This window comes from Tetrao urogallus, assembly GCF_951394365.1.
Source record: "Tetrao urogallus genome assembly, chromosome: 5".
Lineage (NCBI taxonomy): Eukaryota > Metazoa > Chordata > Aves > Galliformes > Phasianidae > Tetrao > Tetrao urogallus.
This window is the reverse complement of record NC_136818.1, coordinates 24,581,103-24,606,356: the sequence shown is the minus strand read 5'-3', so window position 1 is coordinate 24,606,356 and position 25,254 is coordinate 24,581,103. Positions and strand designations below refer to the sequence as shown.

At 53.3% G+C, this 25,254-nt stretch overlaps 1 protein-coding gene across 1 annotated transcript; it reads right to left on the bottom strand.

The window, feature by feature from the left end:
* Window positions 1–6,818: 6,818 nt before the first annotated feature.
* UCK2 (uridine-cytidine kinase 2) lies at window positions 6,819–22,785 on the bottom strand (the record flags this gene model as incomplete). The annotated part of the gene is made up of 7 exons (XM_079536121.1): window positions 6,819–6,958; window positions 7,434–7,482; window positions 9,477–9,574; window positions 13,117–13,259; window positions 14,048–14,144; window positions 14,992–15,151; window positions 22,687–22,785. The coding sequence occupies 7 exons, from the start codon at window positions 22,783–22,785 to the stop codon at window positions 6,819–6,821; spliced, it is 786 nt and encodes a 261-aa protein (XP_079392247.1).
* Between the last annotated feature and the right edge of the window lie 2,469 nt (window positions 22,786–25,254).

The following is a 25,254-nucleotide window of genomic DNA, read 5'->3' as shown; positions in this document are numbered from 1 at the left end:
GCTCTAATCCAGCTATAAAATTTGCAGCCTGGATTAACGATGTCTCAACTGCAGAGGCTAAAGCAGACGGAAATATAAACATCATTAAAAGTCATTTCACCACAGCTGCATAACAATTTGTTAGGCAAATGGCACACATGGATCAAAGGATACTGTCTGTCTGCTCGCCTGCCTATCGGAACCCTTAGGATTGTTCGACCAAAGGAACAAAATGCCTTGAGTGATAGGAGTGGGGCCCTGCCTCGCTGTGCAGCAGGGACTGAAGGCAGGCGGGCAACTAAGGCACAGCACAGCGCTAACTTCAAGTTTAAAGAGGGTAGATTTAGGTTGGATATAAGGAAAAAGTCTTTTACAGGGAGGGTGGTGAGGCACTGGCACAGGTTGCCTAGTGGTGTGGTTGGCGCTCCGTCCATGGAGACTGTCAAGGTGAGGCTGGATCAGGCCCTGGGCAGCCCGATGGAGCTGTGGTGTCCCTGTTCACTGCAGAGGAGTTGGACTAATGGCCTTTAAGGGTCTCTTCCAACTCTAAGGATTCTGTGACTTGTTGTCACAGGAGAGCATCCTGCATTCAAACTGACGTCCCCAGGCTTCCTGCATTCAGACACCCGGCAGGGAGCGGTGAAAGTATAGGAAAGGCGACGATGGGGGTGAGACCGAATAACTCTTAAAGAAAATAAAACAAAACAAAACAAAAGCCTTTCTACACGATCGAAACACTCAGCTGGAGCCCCGCATCCCAAACCTATAGGGCAGAACTTTGGGCTGAAGTTGCAAAATGGCTCCAGCTGCTCCTGCCTACGTGATCCTGCCCCCTCCCCGCCGAGCCGAGCCCCGGGCACGCCGCGCTCCGACCCGCCGCCTCTCCCCGCTGCCTCCTCCTCCTGGCAGCGGGGCACGGCCCACCGCGGCCGAGCCATTCTCAGGCCTACGCATTTCAGTAAGGATCAAAGGAGGGCTCAGGCCGAGCTGCGCGGGACTCACCGCACGGCCGGCACCCGCACCGCGCTCGCTCTCTCACTGCCGCGGGACGCACCTTCGCTCCGAGCCCGGCCCGCCACCGGCCCTCCTCCGCGGCAGGAAGCGGACGGCCCCGCGAACCGCCGACAGCCCCTTCCGGCCCGGCCCACGACCGCCCCGCGCCGTGCCGCGGCTCCGCCCCACCGTGCCGGCCCCCTCGGGCCTGGGGCTGGCTGTGTAATAGTGGTGCTGATGCGTACGGCGAGCCCCGTCGTGATGACGTGGGGAATTTTTCAGTAAATCACATCATGCGAGTCCAAGCACTGCCTTGTTCTCACCCTACATCAAATCCCCTCGAGGCACCGTTGTCTCGTTCCGTTTTCCCAGCAGCGCGCTCAATGCCACGCTCTTTGGCACGGCTGTCTATGAGGTTGTTTTGGAAACGAGTCCCGTTGTCTGGCTCGGTTCTTTCAGGGGTGCCGTGTCAGCACAAGACTCGCTTTTCAAGGCTGTTCCTGGCGGTGGCACGAGGCGCAGGACGTGTTTCCATCCGTCCCGTGGTTGCTTCCACCATTTTAAGCACGTGGACCTTGCCGTGGTGTGATTTAATCCACCAGGCCTCTCTGTATTTACATTTCAGCCATCATCCTTCATACCTAAGAGGCTTTAATCACTTGTCTTGCCTGAAGGCAGCACATCTCACATGCGTGGAAAACCTGTGCAATAACATCCATGGTCAAGACCACCCCTCCATCCCAAGTCCATCAATATGTTGTATCTCATCCTTGAAGGTATGAGGTGTCACGTGCCATCCGAGGTATAGATAATTCACCCTTATGTTGCCAGTGCACATAAACCCAAGCCACTTCAATCCTGGCTTCCTGATCCACCTGCTGGTTGTTTTTGATGTCCTTCAGTGGTATGACTTGTGGTTATGTGGACATTTACGTGACATGCTTCTACAACCCAGGCAGCAATATCTTTCCACAGTGCTGCAGCCCGGATGGATTTGCCTCTACACTGCCAGCTGTTGATGTGGAGTCCTCAGTACAGGAGAGATCTGGACCTACTGGAGTGCATCCAAAGGAGAGCCACGAAAATGACCCAAGAGGTAGAACACCTCTCCTATGAGGACAGGCTGAGAGCTGGGGCTGTTCAGCATGGAGAGGAAAAAGCTCCAGGGACACCTGAGAGCAGCCTGTCAGTATCTATAGGGGCCGTAAGAAAGATGGGACGGACTCTTTAGCAGGGTCTGCTGTGATGGGAGAAGGGGAAATGGTTTCAAAGTAAAAGAGGGGAGGTTTTGATTGGATATAAGAGGAAGATTTTCTAATAGGGGTGGTGAGGCCCTGGCACAGGTTGCCTAGAAAAGTGATGGATGCCCCATCTCCAGAGACACCCAAGGTCAGACTGGACAGGGCTCTGAGCACCTGATGGAGCTGCAGGTGCAGGTCACCTCTAGCACAGCTAATGCCCCCAAGTACTGGATACCTCCCTCCATGGTAGCACACTTGACCAGGTGACATACAATATCTTTCTTGAAGGGATGCCTTTCCTTCATGTCTGACAAGAGTTGCCTCCATAGAGTGAAGACTTGTGTCCATTTTCCAATCACTTTGTCAGTGCCCCCTTCCCTAGTAAGGGACTTGACTGCCCTCTAATTCCAGACTGCTGGTCCCATTTTCACAGCATCAGAGCAGCCAGGTGACTTGGAGAAAGAAATCTCTCCTGTGGGAGATGGGACAAGCAACTTAGGAAGAGTACAAAGATGTTGCTAAGATATGCAGAAAGGAAATTAGAACCACAAAAGCCCAGCTAGAACTTAATCTGGCAGCTGTTGTAAGAGATAAAAAAAAAAATGTTTTTGTGTATACATTAACTATAAAAGGAGAGCCAAAGTGAATCTCCATCCTTTATTAGATGTGGTGGGGATCATTACCACCAAGGATGAGGAAAAGGCTGAGGTACTCAATGCCTTTTTTGCTTCTGTCTCTAATAGTCGGGCCAGTTATTTTCAGCATACTCTACTCCCTGACCTAGAAGTCTGGGATGGGAAGAATAAATGCTCCATAATTCAGTAGGAAACAGCTGGAAACCTACTACTCAACCTGGACTATCACAGGCCCTTGATGCAGATGGCATCTACCTGAGAGCACTGAGGCAGCTGGCGGAGGTGATTGCCAATATGCTTTCCATCATTTATCAGTAGTACTGGTCAAATGAGGAGGTCCCAGATAACTGGAGATTTGTCAGTACGATGCCCATCTACAAAAGGATTCAAAGAAGGATCTGGGGAACTACAAGTCTGTCAGCCTGACCTTGGTATTGAGGAAGGTTAAGGAGCAGGTCATCTTAAGTGATCACACAGCATGTGTGAGACAACCAGGAGATCAGGCCCAGCCAGCACAGGTTCATGAAAAGTAGGTTCCTTGACCAACCTCATCTCCTTCTATGACCAGGTGACCAGCCTGATGGATGAGGGAAAGGCTACTGATGCAGTCTACATGGACTTTAGCAAAGCCTTTGACACTGTCTCCCACAGCATTCTCCTAGAGAAGCTGGCAGCCCATGGCTTGGATGGGTACACTCTGCTGGGTAAAGAACTACCTAGATGTTGGGACCCAGAGAGCAGCAGTGAATGGAGTTAAATCCAGCTGGCAACTGGTCAAGAGTGGTGGGGAACAGCCGAAGGAACAGGAATGTGTCAATCTGGAGAAGAGGAACTTCAGGGAGACCTTATTGCTCTCTCCAGCTGCCCGGGGAGGTGGTGGAGTCACCACCCCCAGAGGCACTCAAGAACCGTGGAGATGTGACACTGAGGGATGTGTTTAGTGTTGGGAATGGGTTGGGGTTGGCCCTGATGACCCGAGAGTCTTTTCCAACCTTACTGACTCTGTGATTCTTTAAAAGGTCACAGGCTATAGCAATTTCTTGTGGAAGCATTCTGAAGCGCTGTGGTGCATAATGCTGAAAAGAGTCCCCAGATACAGGACCTGAAGGATGTCCACTGAGCATCAGTATCGCACATAGGCACCTGCCACAGAAGACCAATACGCTCCCGTAGAGAAGTGGCAGCTGCTCAAGGGAACCACAGACTCTCCACAGTACCAGGCAGTCCATCAGCATCAGATCCAGCCCCCAGTAAACATAGATCTGTGTACGTGCCATTTCCCATCCGCAGGCCCTTTGCTGGACTCTCACCAATAGCTCTATGTCTCTCTTGTACTGGTGAACCCCCAAGTGGACACAGCACTCCAGGTGTGGTTTCACCAGTTCTGGGAAGGATCGCCTCCCTTGAGCTGTTGTCAACATGTGCCTAAAGCAGCCCAGGTAACCAACAGTCTTCTTTGGGGCAAGAGTTCAATGTTGACTCATGGCCAACTTAGGGTCCACCAAAACCCCAAAGAATTTTTTGCCAGGCTGGGTGACCCCTGGGTCCTGCCACGTGCAGGGCTTTGCAGTTTTCCTTGCTGAACTTCACGAGGTTCCTGTCAGCTCCCTTCTCCAGTCTATCAAGGTTCCTCTGGATGGCAGCACAATCCTCTCATATACCAGCCACTCCTCCCAGTTTTCTGTTATCCACTGACTTGCTGAGGATATACTCTGCCCCATCATCCAGTGTGTAATGAAGATGTTGAACAGGACTGGAACCAGTTTGACTCCCTGGGGTATACTGCTAGTTACTGACATTCAAACAGATTTTATACCACTGATCACCAGCCTGGCCTTTCAGAAAGTTTTCACTCCACTTCCCTGCTCATCGAGCCCCTACCAAAGCAGTCTGTGCATCAGTAGTGCTCTTTCACATCTGGCTTCGCCTTGCAGAACTAAGATGATGCCCAAATCTGCTTCAAAACTAGGACTGCAGCCAGCAGCACACAGCACCATATACCGGAGATGAGAAGCACCAGTATACATTTGTTGTCTTTATTCACAGGGAAGGGGAGATCAGTATTTAACCTAACAGCTATATTGTCCACTTAAGTCCTGAGAAGCCTCTCCAGATATGCAGGGCTTCAGTCCCTCTCACACATGGCTGACATGCTGTAGCTGGAGGAATTCAGCCAAGGTCAGCCCTTGATTATGGCAGAGCTGTCACGCCTTGGGAAATGTTTGCAGACAGTGACAGGGATGAAGGGCTGATGTCACAGTCCCTCATCACAAACCAAGAGGGAATGAGACTGCTCCAGCAGTGCTCGTTGGGATAGGCACTTTTTTTTTTCTTGTTCTCTTGGTTAAAATCAAAAACTCACACTAGAGAGTAATGGAGCATCTAGTTTCTAAAGTCTTGAGCTTTTAACTGTGCTTCCAGAGCAAAAACAATGCTCTGGAAGGAGTGAAAACCATGAGAGGGAGCAAGGCTACAGGTCCCAGCTCCAGGCTTTGTGGATGATTGAGATTTGTTATTTGCTGGGACAAGTTGGTCCCAGGAGTGCAGATTCTTCCCTGGCTAGCATCCCATCACATCCCCTTCCCAGGCTCCCACCAAGCATCTGCCCCAGCTCATCTGCTCCATCTTGCTCTCCAGGCATCCCCAGCTGGACACTGCAGCCCCATCAGGCTTTCCCATGCTGCTGCTATTGCAGCACTACCAACTTAAAGGGAACTGATTCTCACCCTCAGCAAATGAGTGTACTTCCTGGACATGCCCAGGGATGACATGCAGTGGGGACACCACATCCTCCGCCAGCACACAAAGAAGGAGACACAAGCTGTAGGGACATCTGGCCATCCAGCTGGGACCTGCGGACATGATGCACGGAGGCAGATATTAGGGAGCCCAGATATTGCTATATTGCTACGTGCTGCTGGCACTCCCTCAGGCTGCTTAGCAGCTGCCATCCACTGCCACTTTCTTTTATGGCTGGTTCTCCATTAACCATATTTATAGACCCAACTGTCCATACTCAACAGCAAAACCATTTCAAGTGGGGAATGACAGATGCAGATCTGACCTTCTGCAGTCTGACTTCCAGGTGTAGGGATGAGCCTGAGGCTTGGTTAAGAGTCCCACCACACACATGGCCAGCAAGCTTCAGAGGGGCTGAAGGGACACACATCCTATCTTGGATATCTATCCAAGCCAGGCAGCAAGACTGCTAAAAACACAAGCTGCCACATTTATGACCAGCTACCCAACATTTCCTGCCAGGTACCTTGATGGAGGGTGTGACAACAGACACCACAACCGCGGTGAGAAGACATGCCAGACAACAAAAAAGGGATGCTGTTGAAGGACTGAGATCCAGAGACATGAAAGACAGTCAGGGGAGTTATTACACACCATTCTGCCATCTGCCAGTGGCATTGTGCAGTGCCTGCCAGCCAACATCAGGCTGCCTGAACCTGAGCAGCAACAAACAGGAGGAAGCAACCCCAGCCTCGCTGCACTTAAGTTAGAACCTCCATTACAGATTGCCCCTTCCCTTAGATGAAGACCACAGGCATACTAAAAACAGTTGTTGGATGCTCTTCCTCTTGTCTATCAGGTGAGGATGCCAACTCCAGGCCCCTATTCCCAGCTCCCTCCCAGCAACACCAAGCCTGGCAAATACCTTACGGCAAGTAATTTTACGTTATTCTGCATTTACACAAAAATAGAGCAATTCTATATTTATAGAGATTTATAGCCGGTTCCGTGCTGGAGGAGTTACTGAGCAAGACCAGGAGCTGTGGGCGGTCCAGGCTCCCGAGCAGCTGGCTGCTTCTCATTCGGCATTTCCAACATACAAAATTAAAGGCATTCGTCTCCGTCTGGTTTCTTAAATAGATAAGGGGGGAATGAACGGACAGTATGTACAGGGCGGCAGTGGCAGGGCCCGAGTGCCCTCCGCCCACAGCCTCACGCCTGCCGCCCGGGGTCAGTGAGGCCGGCTGCTGGACTCTGAGGGCTGCCGCTGGCGCGGGGGAGTGTAGCCATTCAGGTAGCCATTGCTCTGGCGTTTGCTGAGTCCTCCGTTAAGAATGTCCTGGATGTGCTGCACGATCAGGTTGATGGCCACTGCGAGCACAAAGGGAGGGGAAAACATCAGGGAGAGATTGCATTAGGATTGTGGCAAACTAGAGCCAAGTCAGTGCTGATGACCCCCGCTCCCATGCCCTCCCATCCCTTGGCTGGGAGCTGCAAGCCTGCAGGGAGGAGCTGCTTGCTGTCACTTCATTCCCTCTCTCCATGCAGGGCCTTGTGCTCTGCCAGCACGCTCAGATAGACCCCAGCCAGGTGGAGACGTGACCACCCAGCTGCACGCCTGGCCTCAGAGAAGCACCTTTCCCTTTGTAGGTATGAGCTGGGAATTGTTTGTCTAGAGACACCATGCACGCAGGCTCCCAGGCTTGCTCAGAGTAACGCAAACTCTCAGGCACTAGTATGCCATGGGGAGCAAAGGGGAAAGGCTCGTCTCAGTGTACCTCTACAGCAGCCCCTGCTACCTCCTAGTGCAAGCTGCCAGGGAAGAATAGGGTCTTGGTCTGCTCACCTTCATTATCTGCTCCTCTGGGAATGATCACGTCAGCATACTTCTTGGTCTGGGAGGAAAGAGAGCACTGTGTTACTGGGAAAGTAGAGAGCTGCCAGGCTGGGGCACTGCCCCTGCTTCCTGCTCTTCCTGCTTCCAAGCCCTAACCCCCAGGGGTTACATGGCCCAAACACGCTGGGAGGCAGGCAGTGGCTGATCATACATTTTGAAAGATCTTGTTTGCCTTCTGCATTGTGTTTTGAGGGCCCCGCTTTGCACCTCAATTTTATTTTCCTGAGCTCAAACAAACATCAGTAGGAAGCACCCTACCAAAACCCGATACTAAAAAGTTTCATGATCACAGGACTGCAGCAGCTGATGCTCTGGGGAACAACCTACCCCAAAATCCAGCCAGACAAGGTAGAAGAGCAAGAGCTGGCATGCCCAGCCTGCGTGGATATACAGGATGCAGCCATGTGGTCTGCTTGGGATGCAGGAGAAATTTTCTACCAGTACTGCTTGTGAAAAAATCTGATTTGGGACTCCAATCCTGGACTAGTTTTGAAGGTGCCAGTCTGAGCTTCCTCCCCTATTTGTGCCAGTTTTACAGCTGATCAGCTTCCTGACAGCCATGCTCTACAATCAACAGCCAGCTTGCTGGGACAAGGGGATCATTCTGATACCTCGCAGCACTGTCAGCCCTATGGAACATCCCCAGGACATACTGGGCTGTTTCAGTGCTCAGCCACCTGGAACTGTTAGGGGTAGATTAACAGCAGCACTGGGTGCCCAGACTGCTGCACATCCACGTGCAATTGCTCTATGGCTGGGCCCATTACTGGGTTGGAGATGGAAGCAGACCAGTGCAGGGATGGTGGGTGGGCACAAAGCAGTTGTTTTCTACTCTCCTTGTTTCATATTTCACCCTCCTACACTCCTCAACAGAACAGTCTTGATGCAGCATTTGCTGCTTTGCCAACAGATGGATTTATCTCACTGGAGATTTGCAGGGAGGCAGCAAGAAGGACCTGCCTCCCAGGAAAAACCTTTCTAGAACTGACGCCAACACTGCACCTTGGTCCCCTGACCCACATCTGCAAGGGTGCTGCCCAGCAGCCCAGGCCCTTTCTAGGGTACACCAGGAGCAGACCTTGTAGCACAGAACAAATCAGTGCCTCCAATGGAAAGGACAGAGCTGGCCATATGGACAGGCAGTGTGACAGCTCTCTGTGGACAAGGTCTGAGTGAGGTTGGAGGCACAGCATGATCTCCTGACCATGCTGCTAGCTCTCAGCCCCCACACTGCAGGTTTCTGCAAGCTCTGTTCCTCCAGAATAAGGAGAAACGCCTTGTATAACTATCACTCTTGTAAAGCCTCAAGAACGAAGCCACAGGCTTCTCTCCATGAAGCAATGCCACAAGGGATGTGCAATGTGTAGTCCTGCAAACATGCTGTTTCACCTGCAAGTTCTCTTGGACTGCAGGGTTTCCTGCATGCAAAGTCCCCATCTGCTGGAGAGTCTGGCTCCCAAAGTCACTTCTTTGTCTCAGGCAGACCCTGAAATCCTGGGCAACAGCAAGGTCTGCCTGCACTACAGCTTGGCCTCTCACAAGCTGGGAAATGCAACAACCTTCAAGACCACATCCTGCAACACAGAACATAGCAAGATGCTCCTCTGATCTCCCAAGCACACGCAAGGTAAAAAGGGCAGGCACGGTGGTCATTGCCTAGGACAGGGATCTTCTATTCCCTGTCCAGATGCAGCCAAGAATCATCCCTCCTCAGCTGGCATCTGCTGAGCTGCCTGGTGTTGGTTTGGCTGACCCTGTGCAGGGAGGGGTTTCTCTTGCTGTGTCTGCCTCCACATAGGGACAGTGATCTCACTGGGAAGGCAGTGGCTGCACAAACAATCCTCATCTCACCCTGACCCAGCCAGCATCAGCACCCTCATTTTCACCAGCGCCTGAGGGAGAGAGCCCTGGGATACAAAATGCTCCTGTCTGATGAGCCGGCCAGGGAAAGAGGCACTTTTGGCATTTGTGAGTATCATTCCCCATACTTACTGGCAAACAGAACTCCTCGAAGGCAGGCTTCACAAAAGTGATGTACTGTGACAAGATCTGCTCAAGGTCCCTGCCTCGCTCACTGATGTCTCGTAGCACTAGAAGAAAGGTGTAAGGCACAGTCAGCAGCCAAGCCATGCACTGCACCATCCCCTTCCCCTCAGGACAGCCCCATCCAGCCACCCAGCTGTTATCCCCAAGGCCTGCACTCCTGGAAGTTACTTCCCACATGTCCAAGCAGTCCCCATGGGCTGCTGCCAGCTCTGGCCTGACGTCACTCCAGCACGGGCAGGTGTCCCTGTGCAGCAGGAATTCCATCCACCAGTGAGGGCCAGAGCAGCCGTGGGGCCGAGCAGACAGGCCTTGGCTCTCCCCTGGGGGCTGCCTGGCTGCTCCCCAGCAGGCAGCACCTGGTGCTGTGTTCAGAGCCAGCCTCCTCCATGTGCCAAGTGGAGCCAAGCCACTGCGCCTTGCCCGCCCGACCCAGTGCCCACATACTGGTGGGGCCAGAATGGCTCTACTGCCCAGACACTGCCTTGGCACCCTCCCAGCAGCTCAGTTTGCCCACGGCCAGCTGCCTTTTGGCAGCCTTGCATGGGGAGGTGAAGGCCTGGCAGTGTGTGCCAGCTCCAGGAAGGGCTCAGCCCTGCCCAGGCCGTTCCAGCCAGCTCCGTGCCCTCTGCAGAGAGATGGAGCAAGCCCCAACACAAACAATACAGAAGAACTGACAAGGGACATAAAAAAAGAAAAGGCAGAGACAGAGAGACTTTTGTTCGTTGGTCCCACGCCCTGTTTGCTGGCCGATGTGGGGCAGGGAGGCTGCACACACAGCTGGGACAGCAGGGGAAGCCTGCGAAGTGCAAAGACACCCGGGCTACAGGGCTCTTGGCAGGACAAAGCTCTCCTGCCCTCCCAAAGGCACACTGCTGCAGGGTGATGCCCCCCAAACAACAAATCAAGCACCCTCTGACTCGTACTTGGCCCTAAAACAATGGGTTCCAGCAGTGGGAGGTGTCACTTGCAGAGCAGGCCAATGTCCCAAGGACACACTGGTGCCTGTCCAGTGCCAGCAGCCAGTGGCAGCATGAGCCACACGTACTGAAACCCAGCACTACCAATTAACTGAGCTGTCAGCTGCGTTTCTGGGAACTCCATCCCCTGCTGCCACCCAGCTCAAAAGCCCACTGCTGCAACTCCTCAAAACTTCTGTGAGAGTGAGACAACTCATGGCCATGTCGCAATGCAAGATCCTGACTCTCCCTTGCTACAAGCTGCCTCCAGCAACATTCCAGGGACATGATTATACCTTCAGTATCTCACACATTGACTTTCCATTCCCAGCAATGCCAGGGAGACATGCAACAAACAGACTTGCTGCTTTCTTATAATAAAATCACAGAATCATTAAGGTTGAAAAGACCATCTAGTCCATCTACCTCACTTTACCCACTAAACCATGTTCCTCAGTGCCACATCTCCATGGTCCTGTAACACCTCCAGGGATGGTGATCCCACCACCTCCTTGGGCAGCTGTGCCAGTGCCCAACCACTCTTTCAGAGAAGCTTTTCCTTACATCCAACCTGAGATATCAACTGATGATGACTGGTTCTCTATCAGGAGATGGATGAGCTGCCCAGACAAGGAGAGGCCACCACCTTGACCACCCAGCAGCAGTCCAGCTACCCCTTTGCAAGGCTTTAGTGATTGATGGTAGGTGGGAGCAAACCCCAAGAATGGCTGTGGCCCATGAGGCTTACAATCTCATCCAGCAGCTGCAGCTCAAGCTCTGTATCATGGTTGGCAGCTGCACTGTCTCGGTTCCTGGTCAATGAACTCAAGTAGTTCTCAAGCCCTGAGCTCATGGTTACATGCCAAACCAAAGCAACTGAAGTACGCACTCTACACGCGCAATTGGGATGCACACGTGGTCATGGGGCACTGCAAACGCACAGGACAACGCCTTTCCTTCACACAGCTGATACAGAGCACCACTAAACAAACAGGCTATCTCCTGGTTGTTGAGTGCCTGCACAGCACAGTCTACTTACAGGATCAGGATCACATTGCAGGATCTTACAAATGCGTATCTGTGACCCGCTAAGACGTCTCCCTGCAGTGACTGTGCTGTCACCTCCCTGGATGAGTCATGCAAGAACGGTGGGCAGGGTCAAGAAGGCTGCATAAGAAGCAGCTTTTAATCAGCACTGATGACAGCAGTGGAGGAGGTTGCATGTCTGGCAGCAGGAGGGACGCAGGGCTTTCAGCAGGCAAGACCAGTTCTGTATCAGGGTGGGATTGTCACAGAATCACAGAATAGTCAGGGTTGGAAGAGACCTCAAGGATCATGAATTTCCAACCCCCCTGCCACATGCAGGGCCAGCAACCTCCCCATTTAACGCTAGACCAGGCTGCCCAGGGCCCCATCCAACCTGGCCTTGAATACCTCCAGGGATGGGGCATCCACAACCTCCCTAGGCAGCCTGTTCCAGTACCTCACTACTCTCTCTGTAAAGAGCTTCCCCCTGACATCCAACCTAAATCTCCCCTCCCTCAACTTAAAACCATTTCCCCTTGTCTTGCAGTTATCTACCCTTTCAAAGAGTTGACTCCCCTCCTCTTTGTAGGCTCCCTTTAGGTACTGAAAGTCTGCAATGAGGTCACCCCGCAGCCTTCTTTTCTCCAGGCTGAACAAGCCCAGCTCCCTCAGCCTGTCTTCGCAGGGGAGCTGCTCCAGTCCCCTGATCATCTTCGTGGCCCTCCTCTGTACCCTCCCCAACAGCTCCCTGTCTTTTTTGTACTGGAGACTCCACACTTGGATGCAGTATTCCAGACGGGGCCTCACAAGAGCAGAGTAGAGGGATCACCTCTCTGTCCCTGCTGGCCACCCCTCTTTTGATGGAGCCCAGGAACACATTTGATGGTCCCATGCACACGTTCAGTCCCAGGACACTTCTCTTGCCACAGCACAGAGGCCTGAATGCTAATTCTATAAATCTGTACTCTGAACACTCTGTGAAAGCTGTTGGAGCCCAGGTATGCAGAGGGACAGTGCAGACAGAACAGAATTTTGCCCCAAGAATCCCAGGATGGTTTCTTAGTCCTCCCAGAGGCTCAGGGGCCACATCACTGACCCCAGACCTAAAGGCAGCTTTGACTGCATCTCAAGCCTTGCACACCTGGAAGAACTGGAGTGCCTCCTACATAAGCTGGCAACAAAGCCAAGCAGAACAAGATGTATAACCATGCTCCCTATCTGCATGACCTGGGACGGACACCCTTACACCAAATCTCAGACCTGAGCATAACCATCAGGTGCTGAATTTCCATTGAGCTGTTGAACTGCTCTACTTTTGCACCTTTTCCACACGGGGACAGAAAACACTACTGGATGCATCAAAGGGAAGATCCCAAACAAGGCAGCAAGAGACCCATTGAATCCCAAGAAACACAAAGCAAGAGTGCTCCCCACTGCTGGGAGCTGCCTGGTGCAATGTGCTGCCCTGGCTCTTTGCTAGCAGCAGCAAAGCTTTGTGCTGATTCCAGTACTGCTCTACTACTGGTTAACTGCCTCTGCAGCTAGCTGCTCATCATTCAGGTGACATTTCTGTCCCTGCTGCACGAGGCATGTTTGGTCCTCACCTCTGCGGGACAGCCGGGTGTCTGCATCTGTATCCACAAAGAGCTTCATGCGGAAGAGATCCCGCACCTCCTGGCTGTAGAAGGCCAGGATGCCCTCAAAGAGCACCACGTCGGCAGGGTAGACAGTCACTGTTTCCTCTTTCCTAGCAGAGGGAAGGAGGAGAGTCAAAATATGCCAGCAGGGAGGAAACAAGCCAAGCAAGATGGGGGAAACAGCGGTGCTCCTGAGCACAGCTGCAGCTATGGGATATCACTGCTGCACCAGGGGGCTGGACTGATGGGAGACCTACCCCACTGTGATGAAGGGAACTCAAGGCATGCATACTCCTCCTACAAGAATAGACAGCAGAAAAGGAAGCATACTAGCCCCTCACCCACTTGCCTTGGCCAGATGCTGCTTGCAAGTGTTAGATGCCAAACGATAAAACCCAAAAAGTCTGAGCATGGGGAAACTGTAGGGACAGTCCTGCTCCCCAGGGAGCAAGCAGCACTCCTCTGAAGTCATGGTGTTTTTGTAGGAAAACACCATCCTCAATCAGTGCAGGCATGCAAGCTAACACATGCAAGGGAGGAGTTACAGGAGCAAGAGCTTCAAGAACTCTTCTCCTGACAGTGCTGGACTGTTTGAGCCTGGAATACACATTAAAGCTGCAAACAGAGGCTTTATGAGGAGAGGAAGAGTGGATGGGGGGGCATAGCCCTCCTCCACTTATGCCTGTTATATTTGTGTGGTCATGCAGCTTTCCAGGCCCCTAGACTGTGCCTGTACAAGACTGTGCCCCTAACAGAGTGTGGAGATGTCAGCACTGAAGTTCTGGGTCAATATATGGGCACCTAAGAGCAGGCACAAGCAGAGGGGCAGGAGGCTGGGGTGGCAGGGCTGCATGCTGCTATCAGCAGAGGCTTGGCAAGGTAGGAGTGGCTGTTAGACCTGGAGTGGGAGACAAAGTCGTAGACGGGGATCTGGACAGTCTTCCCTTCTGTGATCTCTTTGAGCGTTTTCACGATCAGCTCGTTGTCAAAGGCATCTGAGGAGAAGAGAAAACGTTACCCGAGGCAGCTTCACATGCAATGCTGTGCTTAGCCTAACCAGAGCCACCAGCACCCCATGGACAGACAGACAGACGCACAGGCTCCAGAGGAAAGCCCTGCTCATCCCCATGGGTGCTGCGAAGCACAGAGCTTTGCACCAGCCTGGGATCTGGTCTGCAAAAATCAATGCCAGCCTTGTGCGGCAGCACTGAGAGCTTGGGAAGGCATCTCCTCCAGGGCTCCAGCCCTCGCAGAGACTGGAGCAGTGTTCCAACCTTTAGCTGCTGCACAGACAGGGCTCTGTTTGCTCCGTGCTCACTGCCTGCAGCCATTGTCCTCGTGGGGACGAGGGGACAGCGGCTCTGGAATTTCCCTACCAAGCTCTGGGATGGTTCATAGAGCCCCTGTTGTAGCAGCAGGGGTTGCAGGCCAGCTGTGCAAGATGGTTTCTTCCTTGAAGGAGAGCACAGAGCTGCTGCCTCCAAGGTCTGTTCCAGGCAGATCTCCCTAGTCCTGCCCAGGGGGTGGGGTTTCAAACTGGGGGATATTTTTGCAAGGAGAAGAGTGTGAGAATTCATCTTAAGGAATTTGAGAATTCACCACCTTTCCTTTCTCATCCCAAGCACTCGCAGAGGCAGTTGCTTTCCTGGAGAGACAGAGGTTGTCTTGCAGGAGATGCAAGTGGCCCCAGTGGCCACAAAGCTGCCAGCCCAACAAGGGACAGGCTAAGCCACTCACTCCCACCCCATGCACAGATGGAGTCCTCCTGATGTCCATGAAAAGTTCTTTGCTGGCGGGATGCGATCCAGCCCTCATCCCACCCCTGTGCTGTTCTCCATTCACCTGGATGGTCAAAATTGAACTGGCCTTTAAGTGCTTTGGATTTCTGCTCTGAGGTGAGGACTCGGTAGAAACTGTCTTGGCTCACAATCACCACCTGCTTCTGGCGATAGTCCACTTCGTTCTGGCCCAGCAGCTGGACAATCTTGGAGCAGACTGAAGACTGGGGAGGGAACAGCAAATGGAACAAGTCAGTGGCAGTGGTATCTGTGCCACACAGGATGTCAGGAAATGGCCTGGTGCACAGCTTGCTGAACCTGCAGTCAAGAATCTGTGGTCCTGACCTCATAGTCCAAACTCACAAAGGAAAAGGTGCTTTGGGGGCACCCATCATGTGGCCTTTTAGTTTGAAAGCAGTACCAAGCAGCATCCCCCCAAGCCCTGCTCCAGCTCACAAACTCCACCTCTGCATGGATGGGGAGGAAGACCCACAGAAGTTGTTTTCACATCCTACATAAAGCCCAAGATGAAAAGACACCAGGAGGAGAGCCCTGGGACTTTATCAGAGTTCTGCCACAGCTGGGAGGAGCATTTACAAGTGTATCCTGGTGCCTCTTGGCACAGCAAACTAAGGGCACTGCAGAGCCAGCATCTAAAGAGCCACATGGCTCTGGCTGCTGGCACAAGATCCCGGCACTTTGCACTGGGGTGACCAGACCCCCACCATCACAACATGAATCAGAGCAAATCCCAAAGCCTGTTTCAGTCCATTCTCTCTAGGTCACAGGAGTCCTTGGCTGCTGCCTGCCTCAGGCAGTGAGAGGCAGGTCAGGCTGGCAGGGAAGCACCCAGCGACTGCAGGAGCCCCATCCATCTGCCAGCAACCTCAAGCCTGGGACCAGGGAAAGGCACGCTGCTGGCACCAAACTGAGCTGCTTCACCCCCTGCTTGAGTCACGCTCACTGCAAAAGCTCAGCTGAGCTGCTCCTGCCCTCAGTCATCAGAAATACTCTCTGCAGAGCTCTCAGCTTGGCAATAAGAGTTTAGCCTGCCCCAGCCTGCCTGTGGCTCTTTCCATGTTCCCATCTTCCTTCTGGTTTGGCCGCCTGCTCTGTACCTGGCTGGCAGTATCCAGAGGCAGCGCTGAAGATAGAAGTGGTGAGAAGGAAGGAGGAGAAAGCATGCCTGGGAGAGGAGGTCACCCTGGCAGACAGAGGGCAAGGCTGTTTGCCTGCAAAGCTGGAAGATTTGACGGCATTGTCGTCCCCAGAGAGCGTCTCTTCCCCACTGGGCCAGGCTGACCTGGCTTGGCTGCAAGTGCTGCGCCGTGAGTCAGCCCCAGCCGAGCTGCAGAGCCCTGAGCACAGCCAGCAAGCCGGCACGGGCTGCCCGATGGCAGAACCATGGCCCTGGGCACACTTTTGGGTGGCAGGTCAGGATCGGGGCTCCCCAAGCAGCTCACGTCCTCCTCCAGCTCGCCAGGGTTGGCAAACCGTGCTTCCTGCGCCACGTGGGCATTCTGCCCCACACCCAGAACAAAGAGCTGCAGCACTGCTGCTGCCAGCATTCACCCTTCAGCACATGACAGAGCCAGAGCCCCTTCTCCTTTTCCTCTTTTCCCACTCCCTGCATCCTTCTGCAGCCCTATTGCTTATCCAGCCAGGTTTTGCAAAAACAGGGCGGGCATGGTGCCTTTCCCTAGCTTTTCCTCTTTGCGCTCTCCCCCAGATGCCGCTGCCTCTCCCTGCCTTCAGACAGGCTCAGCCTTGGCCACAGGTGCCAAGGACACCAGATTTCCCATGGCCTTTGCAATTTTTAATCAGCATTCTCCAGCACAGCTACTCAGATAGATCCCCAGCCTGCAGAGCTGTACGGATCCATGCAAGAAACTGTTTTCTCCAGCCGGGAGACAGAAGCACAGCTCCTTCAGATCAGCAAAACCAGCACACCTTGCACCTCAGCACACAAATGAAAACTAAAATCATTTCAGCATATCAGACAATTCCTCCCAGTCCTTCTTCTACCTTATGCACACTAATCTGCAGCACTGGTCTGCTGATCAAGACTCCCCACCAGCTCTGAATGCCCAACTCAGGACACAAGGTGGTGAGAAATACCCAAGGAGAAAGTTAACCTTAGCTGCTGGGGACAGAAACATAAAGCCTGTCTTACACTTATGGCCTCTGCTGGGGACCAGGAGGAGGACTGGAGTGCACCTGGGCCAGCACTCTGGGGTGGCTCTTTGGGGCTGGTAAGAAAAGCAACCACTCCAGTTCTTGGTGCAGGCAGGCACTCTAATGTCAGCCCGAATGCTCCTACAGCTGGAGACAATTCCTCTTGCTCAATAAGCACCACATGCTAAGGAGGAATCAAAACCAGAAATGCAGAGGTTAAAAGTTCCCCTACAAATAGGAACAGAAAGTCCCAGCCTCAGGAGGTGTCCTTCAAATAAGTGACACAAATCCCCCGCTCAAACCCCCTTTCCCCAAACCAGCACTGCATGCATACGTGTGACTGATGTTAATCAGAGTGTGAAAAATTCACTCATAACTGGAAATAATATCAGTTAGGCTCTAGGGAGGCCTGAGAACACCCAAGGGGACATCTTGGCCAAGACTAAAGCGTGACTGATGGATCACATTGGGACATACCAGTGGGACTGTGACCCAAGGGACACAGGGTAACACCCAGCACCTGCTCAAAGGGACCACCTGGGCCCCAACTTCTTCCTCATCTGTTCTTAACTTCTTGTTTCCCCACCAGCAACCACTTAAAATCATAGAATCATTCAGATCAGAAAAGACCTCTAAGATCACCAGGTCCAATCTCAACCCATCCCCACCACTCACCACATCCCTCAGTGCCACATGTCCATGGTTATGTAACACCTCCAGGGACAGTGACTTCACCACCTCCGTGGGCAGCCCAGTCCAATGCATTACCACTCTTTCAGAGAAGAAATTTTTCTTAATATCCTACCTGAAACACCTCTCCCTGGGATAAACAAGACAATCATTTCTTCCCCGAGAGCTCAAAGGCAGAGGGAAGGCAGACCTGAGGGAGATAGCACAACGCTGTAGATGAATCCCAACACAGAAACTCGGGGATTTAGATCCCATCCCAAGCTATGGCTCTTCTAGATACTCTGAAGATGAGAGGTACAGCATGAAGGTCTCCTTGGCTCCACTCAGCTCTTCCCCAGCTGCAGGGAAACACAGGGGGCACATGGGGAACAATGCCAGTGCATTTTCCTGAAAGGAGAGAGGAGGTGCACAAGGAAGAAATCCAGCAGAACAGTGCTCGGAGCCCCACGCCTGACGTTTGTTTGAAATATATTCATTATACTACATATTTAATTCATATCCACTTGTGGCCTATAGCCAGCTGCTCAAATACTCGTCAAGAGTTGACTAATTCCCTGATATTATTATGTAGATTATCCCTCAATCTCTCTTGGGTAGCTCCATATTACAACTTCAGCTGGGTGTTAGGGAAAAGCTGATGGGCAGAGGAATGGGGCAGGGCCCAATAACACCTCCAGCCCTAGCATGGTGCACAAGATGGGGCAGCACAGGTGCTCCCAGTGGTAAGGGCCAGGCTGAGCTGCTTCCCCTGAGAGACCAGACCAAGCAGACCAAGGGACTGGACCATCCTTTGCATCTGCAGGAGCCTGGCTGGGGTGTTCCCATCATACACTTGTGGTTGTGACAGCCTCCATTTAGGGGATCTGGCAGTATTTTCCCTAAGGTCATATCAAGGGATGATGTCCCCTGCAGTACAGGGCATGGCTTCCTTGCCAGACTCACCCGAGTCCCTGCAATCAGCAGCCCTGATGATGCTGCCCTTCTCTCCAGCGCACTAATTGTTGATTTGGGTTTTTCCTTGTAAGGTTACAGTAATTATAGAGTATTAGGAAGCGTTCAGTGGACCAAGGTGACACACAGAACAGATGCCAAATAGAGAAGGCTCTCAGAGCATCTATTAAATGTCTGCCCGTGACTGCAGAGAGCTGGTTCACGACCCACATGGTCCTTTCCAGCTCTATCAGAGCTCATCTGTATGGCAGCACTGGGGCTGGAAACTTGCTATTCTCATACCAAAAGCCCAGGCCTCCACCCAGAGCTTTCCCAGGCAGGTTCACCATCCTGCCTTTCACTCTGTGAGCCACAGGCTGACCAGTCTGGGATGGGGACATCCAGAGACCTGTCATCCACATGGAACCAGAAGTCCTGAGCTCCAGCATGAACAGGATCTGAATGCAGATGATATGCTTTCCTGGAGCCACAGGGATTGCACCAGATAGGTTCCTTGATGAGCTCACATATACCCTGTCAGCACAGGGAAGGGCTGACCCACCAAACACCCCGTGCATTGGTATGCTCAGCAGCTGGCGCAGAGCAGTGTTCTACCAGAAGTTCTGACGAGTCTCCAGCCTGCTCTGACACCAGCATTAATGAAGTCAGACCTTGTGATCCAGGGCTCCTGCCAACCACAAAACGTCACCAGGAAATGGTGTTGAACCAACACGGCGCTGCTGCAGTCCTTGCAAGCCCTCATACAGAGATGAGTGAAAGCCTCTGGGTCACTGCTGAATCTCCTCTGGGCTCATCCATGTGGTGGCCCAGTGGCTAAACCCACAGCTTGCTATGAGGAACCTCAGCCCTTGCAAGTGTAGGCGTGTGAGATCCATCGTGCAAGAAGGCCCTCGTGAATAGGGAACTGCCTCATGAGGAGGTGTGAGGGTCACTGCTTCCCTAGGGACCAGCACACTGATTGTCCCATCTGCCTGGCTTCTTCTTCAGCCCCACGGTTGGCTCTGAGTCTCAGCTCTTCTAGGCAGCCAGCACAGCCCCATACAGCTTTTATGGTGTTCATAGCAGAAGTGCCTCAAGGATTAGCAGCGGACAAGACACCTGGCTGAGCACACTGCGGTTCTGGTGCTCTGTAGTCTGGAAATGCTTAGGACTGCATGTTCAGACATTTCTGACTTTATGTGCTTATTAAGACCCTGAAAGTGTAGCCATCGGGTCCCGCTGGCACTCAGACTCAGCCCTCACCAGCATGAGGGCCAGGCAGCCAATGAAAGCATTTGGCCCACTGTAAATCTGTCTTTTCTTCCAGCCTCCTGCTGGAAGGTAGAGCTCAGCACCTCATTTTGCATCACGTGGGGACCAGCAATTAATGCCTCCGCGTGGCTTTGAGGAGCGCTCCTCACCCCTGCAGCCACCCCAGCTCCATTGCTGCAGGGTCTCAGCAGCTCGGCTGAAGCAGAGTCACCCAGAGACCCCCCGGATTCATCCTGGCACTTCCCAGCCCATCTCAGCAGTCCTTCTGCCTGACTCTCTCCCAGCCTGGCTGCCTGCCTTGTGTGCTGCGGCACTTCGTAGCCAGGAGTGTCTCATGGGAGGGAGGGAAGAAGCTGTTAGCACAAAGACCACGGGTAAAAGAAGAGAACAAAGCTTCAGCAGAGCACTTTGAAGGCATTGAGCATGAAAGAAAATGCTACAACATCCAGCTCTGGGAATCCCTCTGAGGGAAGGAGGCGGTTGTGCCTGGTTTTGGCACAGGAGGGGGTCTCAATGCCATGTCATCTCCTCCACATCAGATGGCAGCAAGCTTTGTCCGGGCTGGACACGGTTTGGATTTAGGGGTTCAGTGGGAGAAGGAAATTCTGTCTCCCCTCAGGCTTTTGCGAGGAGCCAGCACAGTGCTGGCACTGCCTGCCCAGCGACTGCAGCATGCCAGCACCTCTGCTACACCCCATGTGTCCCCCGCAGCACAGTCCTGATTTTTCCCAAAGGCCAAAGACAGGAGGGTGTTTAGGTTTCCACCTACTATCCGAGTCTCCAGACTTGCTCCCTTGCTCAGCAGGGAACAGCAGCCAGCTTTTGAATCGCTCTTCTCACCAACCTGGCTTTCAGAAATGCCAACCAGAGGCTGCCCCAGCTCACAGAGAGAGGGGATGCGGGCAGACCACGGAGCCTTTTTCCCCATCTTAGACTCAACAAAAACATCAGCGGGAGGAGCAAGGGGGGCCTCTGGGCGGCAAACACCCTCTGTTATCTTGGGGCTGGTGCACTGCCAAAGGGGTGTGTTAGGACAACAACCCTGAATTGGTGTGAAGGCGGGCAGATTTGCCGCCTTGCCACCTTCCCAGTGGGAAAGGTGACTGCTTTGCTTTCCCTGCGGGTGTGTTTTGCTCCCACCCGCAGCAGAACATAGGCACAGTGGTGGGTGGGAGCTGCCTTCCTGCAGCATCACCTGCAGACAGACCCCTACAGCATCCCAGCAAAAATGTGAGGGTCCACACGTACAAGCCCCTGCTCCTTTCTTCTTATTGCTTCTCTTTGAGCAAACCTTATTGGTTTTTCCCAGCCCCCAGCATATTTCTTGCAGCCTTTTCCCATAAACTTCGTATAGATCTGCTGGATTGCCTTCAGCAGGCAGTGCTGCACAGAGCTTTTTAGCAGGCCACAGTCACGGGAGGGGGGAAATCAAAGCTGAGAGACAGGAAAAGCCAGCTAGTACATCTCCCTTGCTAGAAAGAACCATTTCCCTAATTTTTTTTTTCTAAGGCAGCCTGCTGTTGCTAAAGCATTTCCACTTTGAAGTTGGGAACAACCGTGGCGAACTGTACTGCTATCACTGCTACCTTGCCGGCCCAGAGACACGGTGTTCGGAGACATAACAGTGGAGCAGTGCCAGACACAATGTTACTGGGACAGCTACAGAGAGGCAGACACACGCATCAGGGAGCACACAAACCCCAGCGTTTGAGTCACCGGAGCTGTGCCGCAGGAACAATCCAGCCCTGCTCCCAGTGGTAGAGATTGCATCCTCTCTCACCATCCCTTCCCTGTTATATCTGGACTTTTCCTCCTCGCAGTAGGAGCTGCGGTTCAAGAATCAATAGGAGGCTTGGCAACACATTCTTAAATCGCTGTCATTATGGGCTGGGGCAGCAGCTGGGTTACACCATCCCTTAAAGGGAGAAAGGCCCCTCTAGAGCGAACCCACAGACGGGCTCTCTGTCACAGCCCACGTTTCCTCAACAAGAAACATTCCAGAGGTGTTTCCACTACCATTTGTGCTCCCTCCTTTTAAAAAACGCAGGTAGAATGCTGCATGGGGAGATGGTATGATGGATCGGGGGGAGGGGGGAAAGAAGTAATTTTCTTTAAGGATGGGGGGAAAAAGTGACCTACATTAGGTTAAACAAATAGGAAAGTACCGAGTGCTCGCAGTGGGCTTGCTTTCTTTAGGCCGCGGGGAAAGCCCAGCTCTGCACTGGGGCGCAGCACTGCAGCCCGGCCGCCCCTCGCCCCCACCTGCCCCCGGCTCGGTGCGGCTCTGCTGTGAGTCAGCAGCTCGCCACGCGGTGCCCCAAGGCTGCCTTTCCAAAGAAAAGAAAAAAAAAAAGAACAAAAAACCCCTAAAAAAGAACACCCACACCTCTTTCCACGCGTCCGGAGGGAGCAACCGCCGATCGGTCGCATTGTAAAGCGTGAAGAATAACCGCATTGCCAGCGGGCGGGCGGGCAGCCCCTCGCTGGAGCGTTAAAAGAAAGTAGAAAGGCAGGGTGGTGCCCGGCTGGCCGCACGGAGCCCCGTTCCGTTCCGTGTCCCCGCAGTCCCCACCCGGGGCCCCGGAGCAGCAGCAGCAGCGGCGGCGGCGGCGCACGTGGCGCGGCGGTGGCGGCCGCCCGTCCCCGGGGCCTCCTGCGTGCACCCGAGCCCCGCTCCCCGTTCTCCCCGCACCTTGCCGCTGGCCGTGCCGCCGCTGACCCCGATGAGGAAAGGCTCGCCGCCGCTGGGCTGCCCCTGTTCCTCCAGCCGCTGCTCGCTGTCCCCCGCCATCCTCCCCTGCTAGCGCCGCGCCGCCTCCGCTCTCCTGGCGGGGCTGGATTTATCTGATGAGTCAAGGGCCTTCCTCCCCGCCTGGTTCACATCCCCGCCGCTGCGGCTCCCTGCCAGGTGCCTGCTGCAGCTGCACATGCTCCGGCACCCGGCCGCGCAGCCCCGCGCCTCCCCCCCTCCAACCCCGGGGACAAAGGCGAGGCGGCTGCTTCCCCCCGGCCGCGCTCCCCCCGGTGCGCCCCGGGCCTTTCTGCGGCAACCCCGCGCTCCTCGCCCTGCTTCTGCCGCCCCAGCGCCTCGAGTCTGCCCGTCCAGATGCTTCTGGTTGCAGTGGGCAAACGGGAGCAGTCCCCGAGGAGGCCGGGACGCAATGGAGCTTGGCAAACCGTATCAAGTGTAGGATGTGAGTCCGAAAGGGTGAGCTCCGTGTGCTGCGCTTAGGAACGTGTAACACCGGCTGGATGGCTGGTAAAGATTTATGCCCTGGCGATGCTGCCCAGGTCTATCGGTGCCCCATCCCTGCAGGTATCCAAGGGCGGGTTGGATGGGGCCCTTGGGCAGCCTGAGCTGGTGGCAGCCAGCCCACGGCAGGGAAAGATGAGGCCAGACAGAAGGATGGAACCTCAGGGAACGGTCAGAGGTTTGGCTTTACAGAAAGGACCATGGGAGCTGTGTGTGTTGGTCTGGGGATGAGATGGGTGAGGGGACCACTTGCAAAAGGGCATTGTGAACAGCAGGGAAAACATTTCTGCTACCCACAAGGACTGGAACAGAGCGTTTCCAGCTCAGATTGCAACAGGGACAATTCAGAGTAGATATTCAAGGGTATTTTCTAAGTAAGTGTGAGAAAGAAGTATCAGACTAGATTGTTTTGGGAAAGCAGGGACTCTCCACCATCCAGGATTTAAAAAAAGCACACTGGGAAAGCTCCCATATAGAAAGTTTTTCGTAGAATCACAGTATGGTTGGGTTGCAAGGGACCCCAAAACTCCCCAGCCCCACTCCTGCTGTGGGCTGGCTGCTCCCCAGCTCAGCTGCCCAGGGCTCATCCATGGCCTGGGTCACCTCTAGGGATGGGGCACCCACAGCTCTGGGCAGCCAGCACCTTACCCTCCTCTGAGTGAAAATTTCTCCCCTAACATCTAATCTACATTTCCCCTTTTTAGTTTAAAACCATCTCCCAGTTTTTGATAGAGCTGATCCCTCTTTGGGACGCAGATGTCCTAAGTGACGTGCTGAGATTCCTCCCCATCCTGCTCGCAGATGTGAAGTTTGTAGCTTCTTCCACTTCACTACAACACTGTGGAGATGTTTGCCAGATGGGATGCCAGCCCTCACCACAAGGATGAGAAGGAGATCTCCAGGGAAGGTGCAGCCCTCTGTCCCTGCTCCTGATTCTCCCTGTGCAGAGCGCAGCCTGTCACTTGGGAGCATGGCACTGTGTGGCAGTGCCAGGGCAGGAAGTGCTAAATGTGGATGGAAGCTTCCTGCGAGGACAAATTCCAGTGGGTTCCCATGGCTCCATGCCAATTTCCAAGCACCAATTGCGAGCACGCTTCCTGCACATCACCAAGAGCTGTTCCAAGCTCATCATTCCTACCCCCAGATCAATGCACATGTACCGGAATGGCAAAGCCCCTTTGGTGTGCAGTTACCTCCATGTTACTGGGTTCTCCTCCCTCACTGCTGTCAGCCTCTCTCTTGCCCTTTTTTGGGGACAGATCAGAATCTCTACTGTGCTGAGGGCATTTCAGACCACGGGTGCTCTGCAGGATGCCTATTGTGGCATCGCATCATCATTCCCCTTGTGGCAGGGTGCACTTGTAGAAGGTAAAATAAGTAAAAATCTTGTGATGGGGTGCAAGTGGGTGATATTGAAGGCTCCAATATACAGAACAAAAAGAGAACATGCAATAATCAGATTAACGGCTCCTTCAGAAACAGGTCAGAGCAGTAAAGTAGAAGTGAATCAGATCCAAGTCTTAGTTAACTTCACAGCAGTTTTCATAGGAAAGCACCCGAGAAGATTACATTGCTCTTCCTGAGCAGTGCCAGTCACTGACAGCCTGCAAAACAATCCAATCTTCTGTTCGGTTTCAGCCTGGAGACTTCAGTACACAAAGTCTGTTTGGATGTGTCTTCTTCCAGCATGGATATGAGGGTTACCTGCAGAAATGCCACCTCTGCTGCATCCAGAACGTTTATAGGTTGGATGGGCCCTTAGCTTGTACATCCAGAGCCATGTATTAGGAAAACATTTTTCATTTGCTTACATCCCAGGCTTGTTAGATGAAATCAAACTTCTCTCAGCTCCTCATCTGTCCTTCACCCACATATTAGTGTCACCCACGGTGCTTTGATGGCTCTCACTGAGCAGGAAGCTGTAGTGACACCAGAGCCACCACAGACACCTGCACACATGTGGCTTTAGTGTCGCTTTGCTTGTGGATGTCATCAGGCTACAGAGAG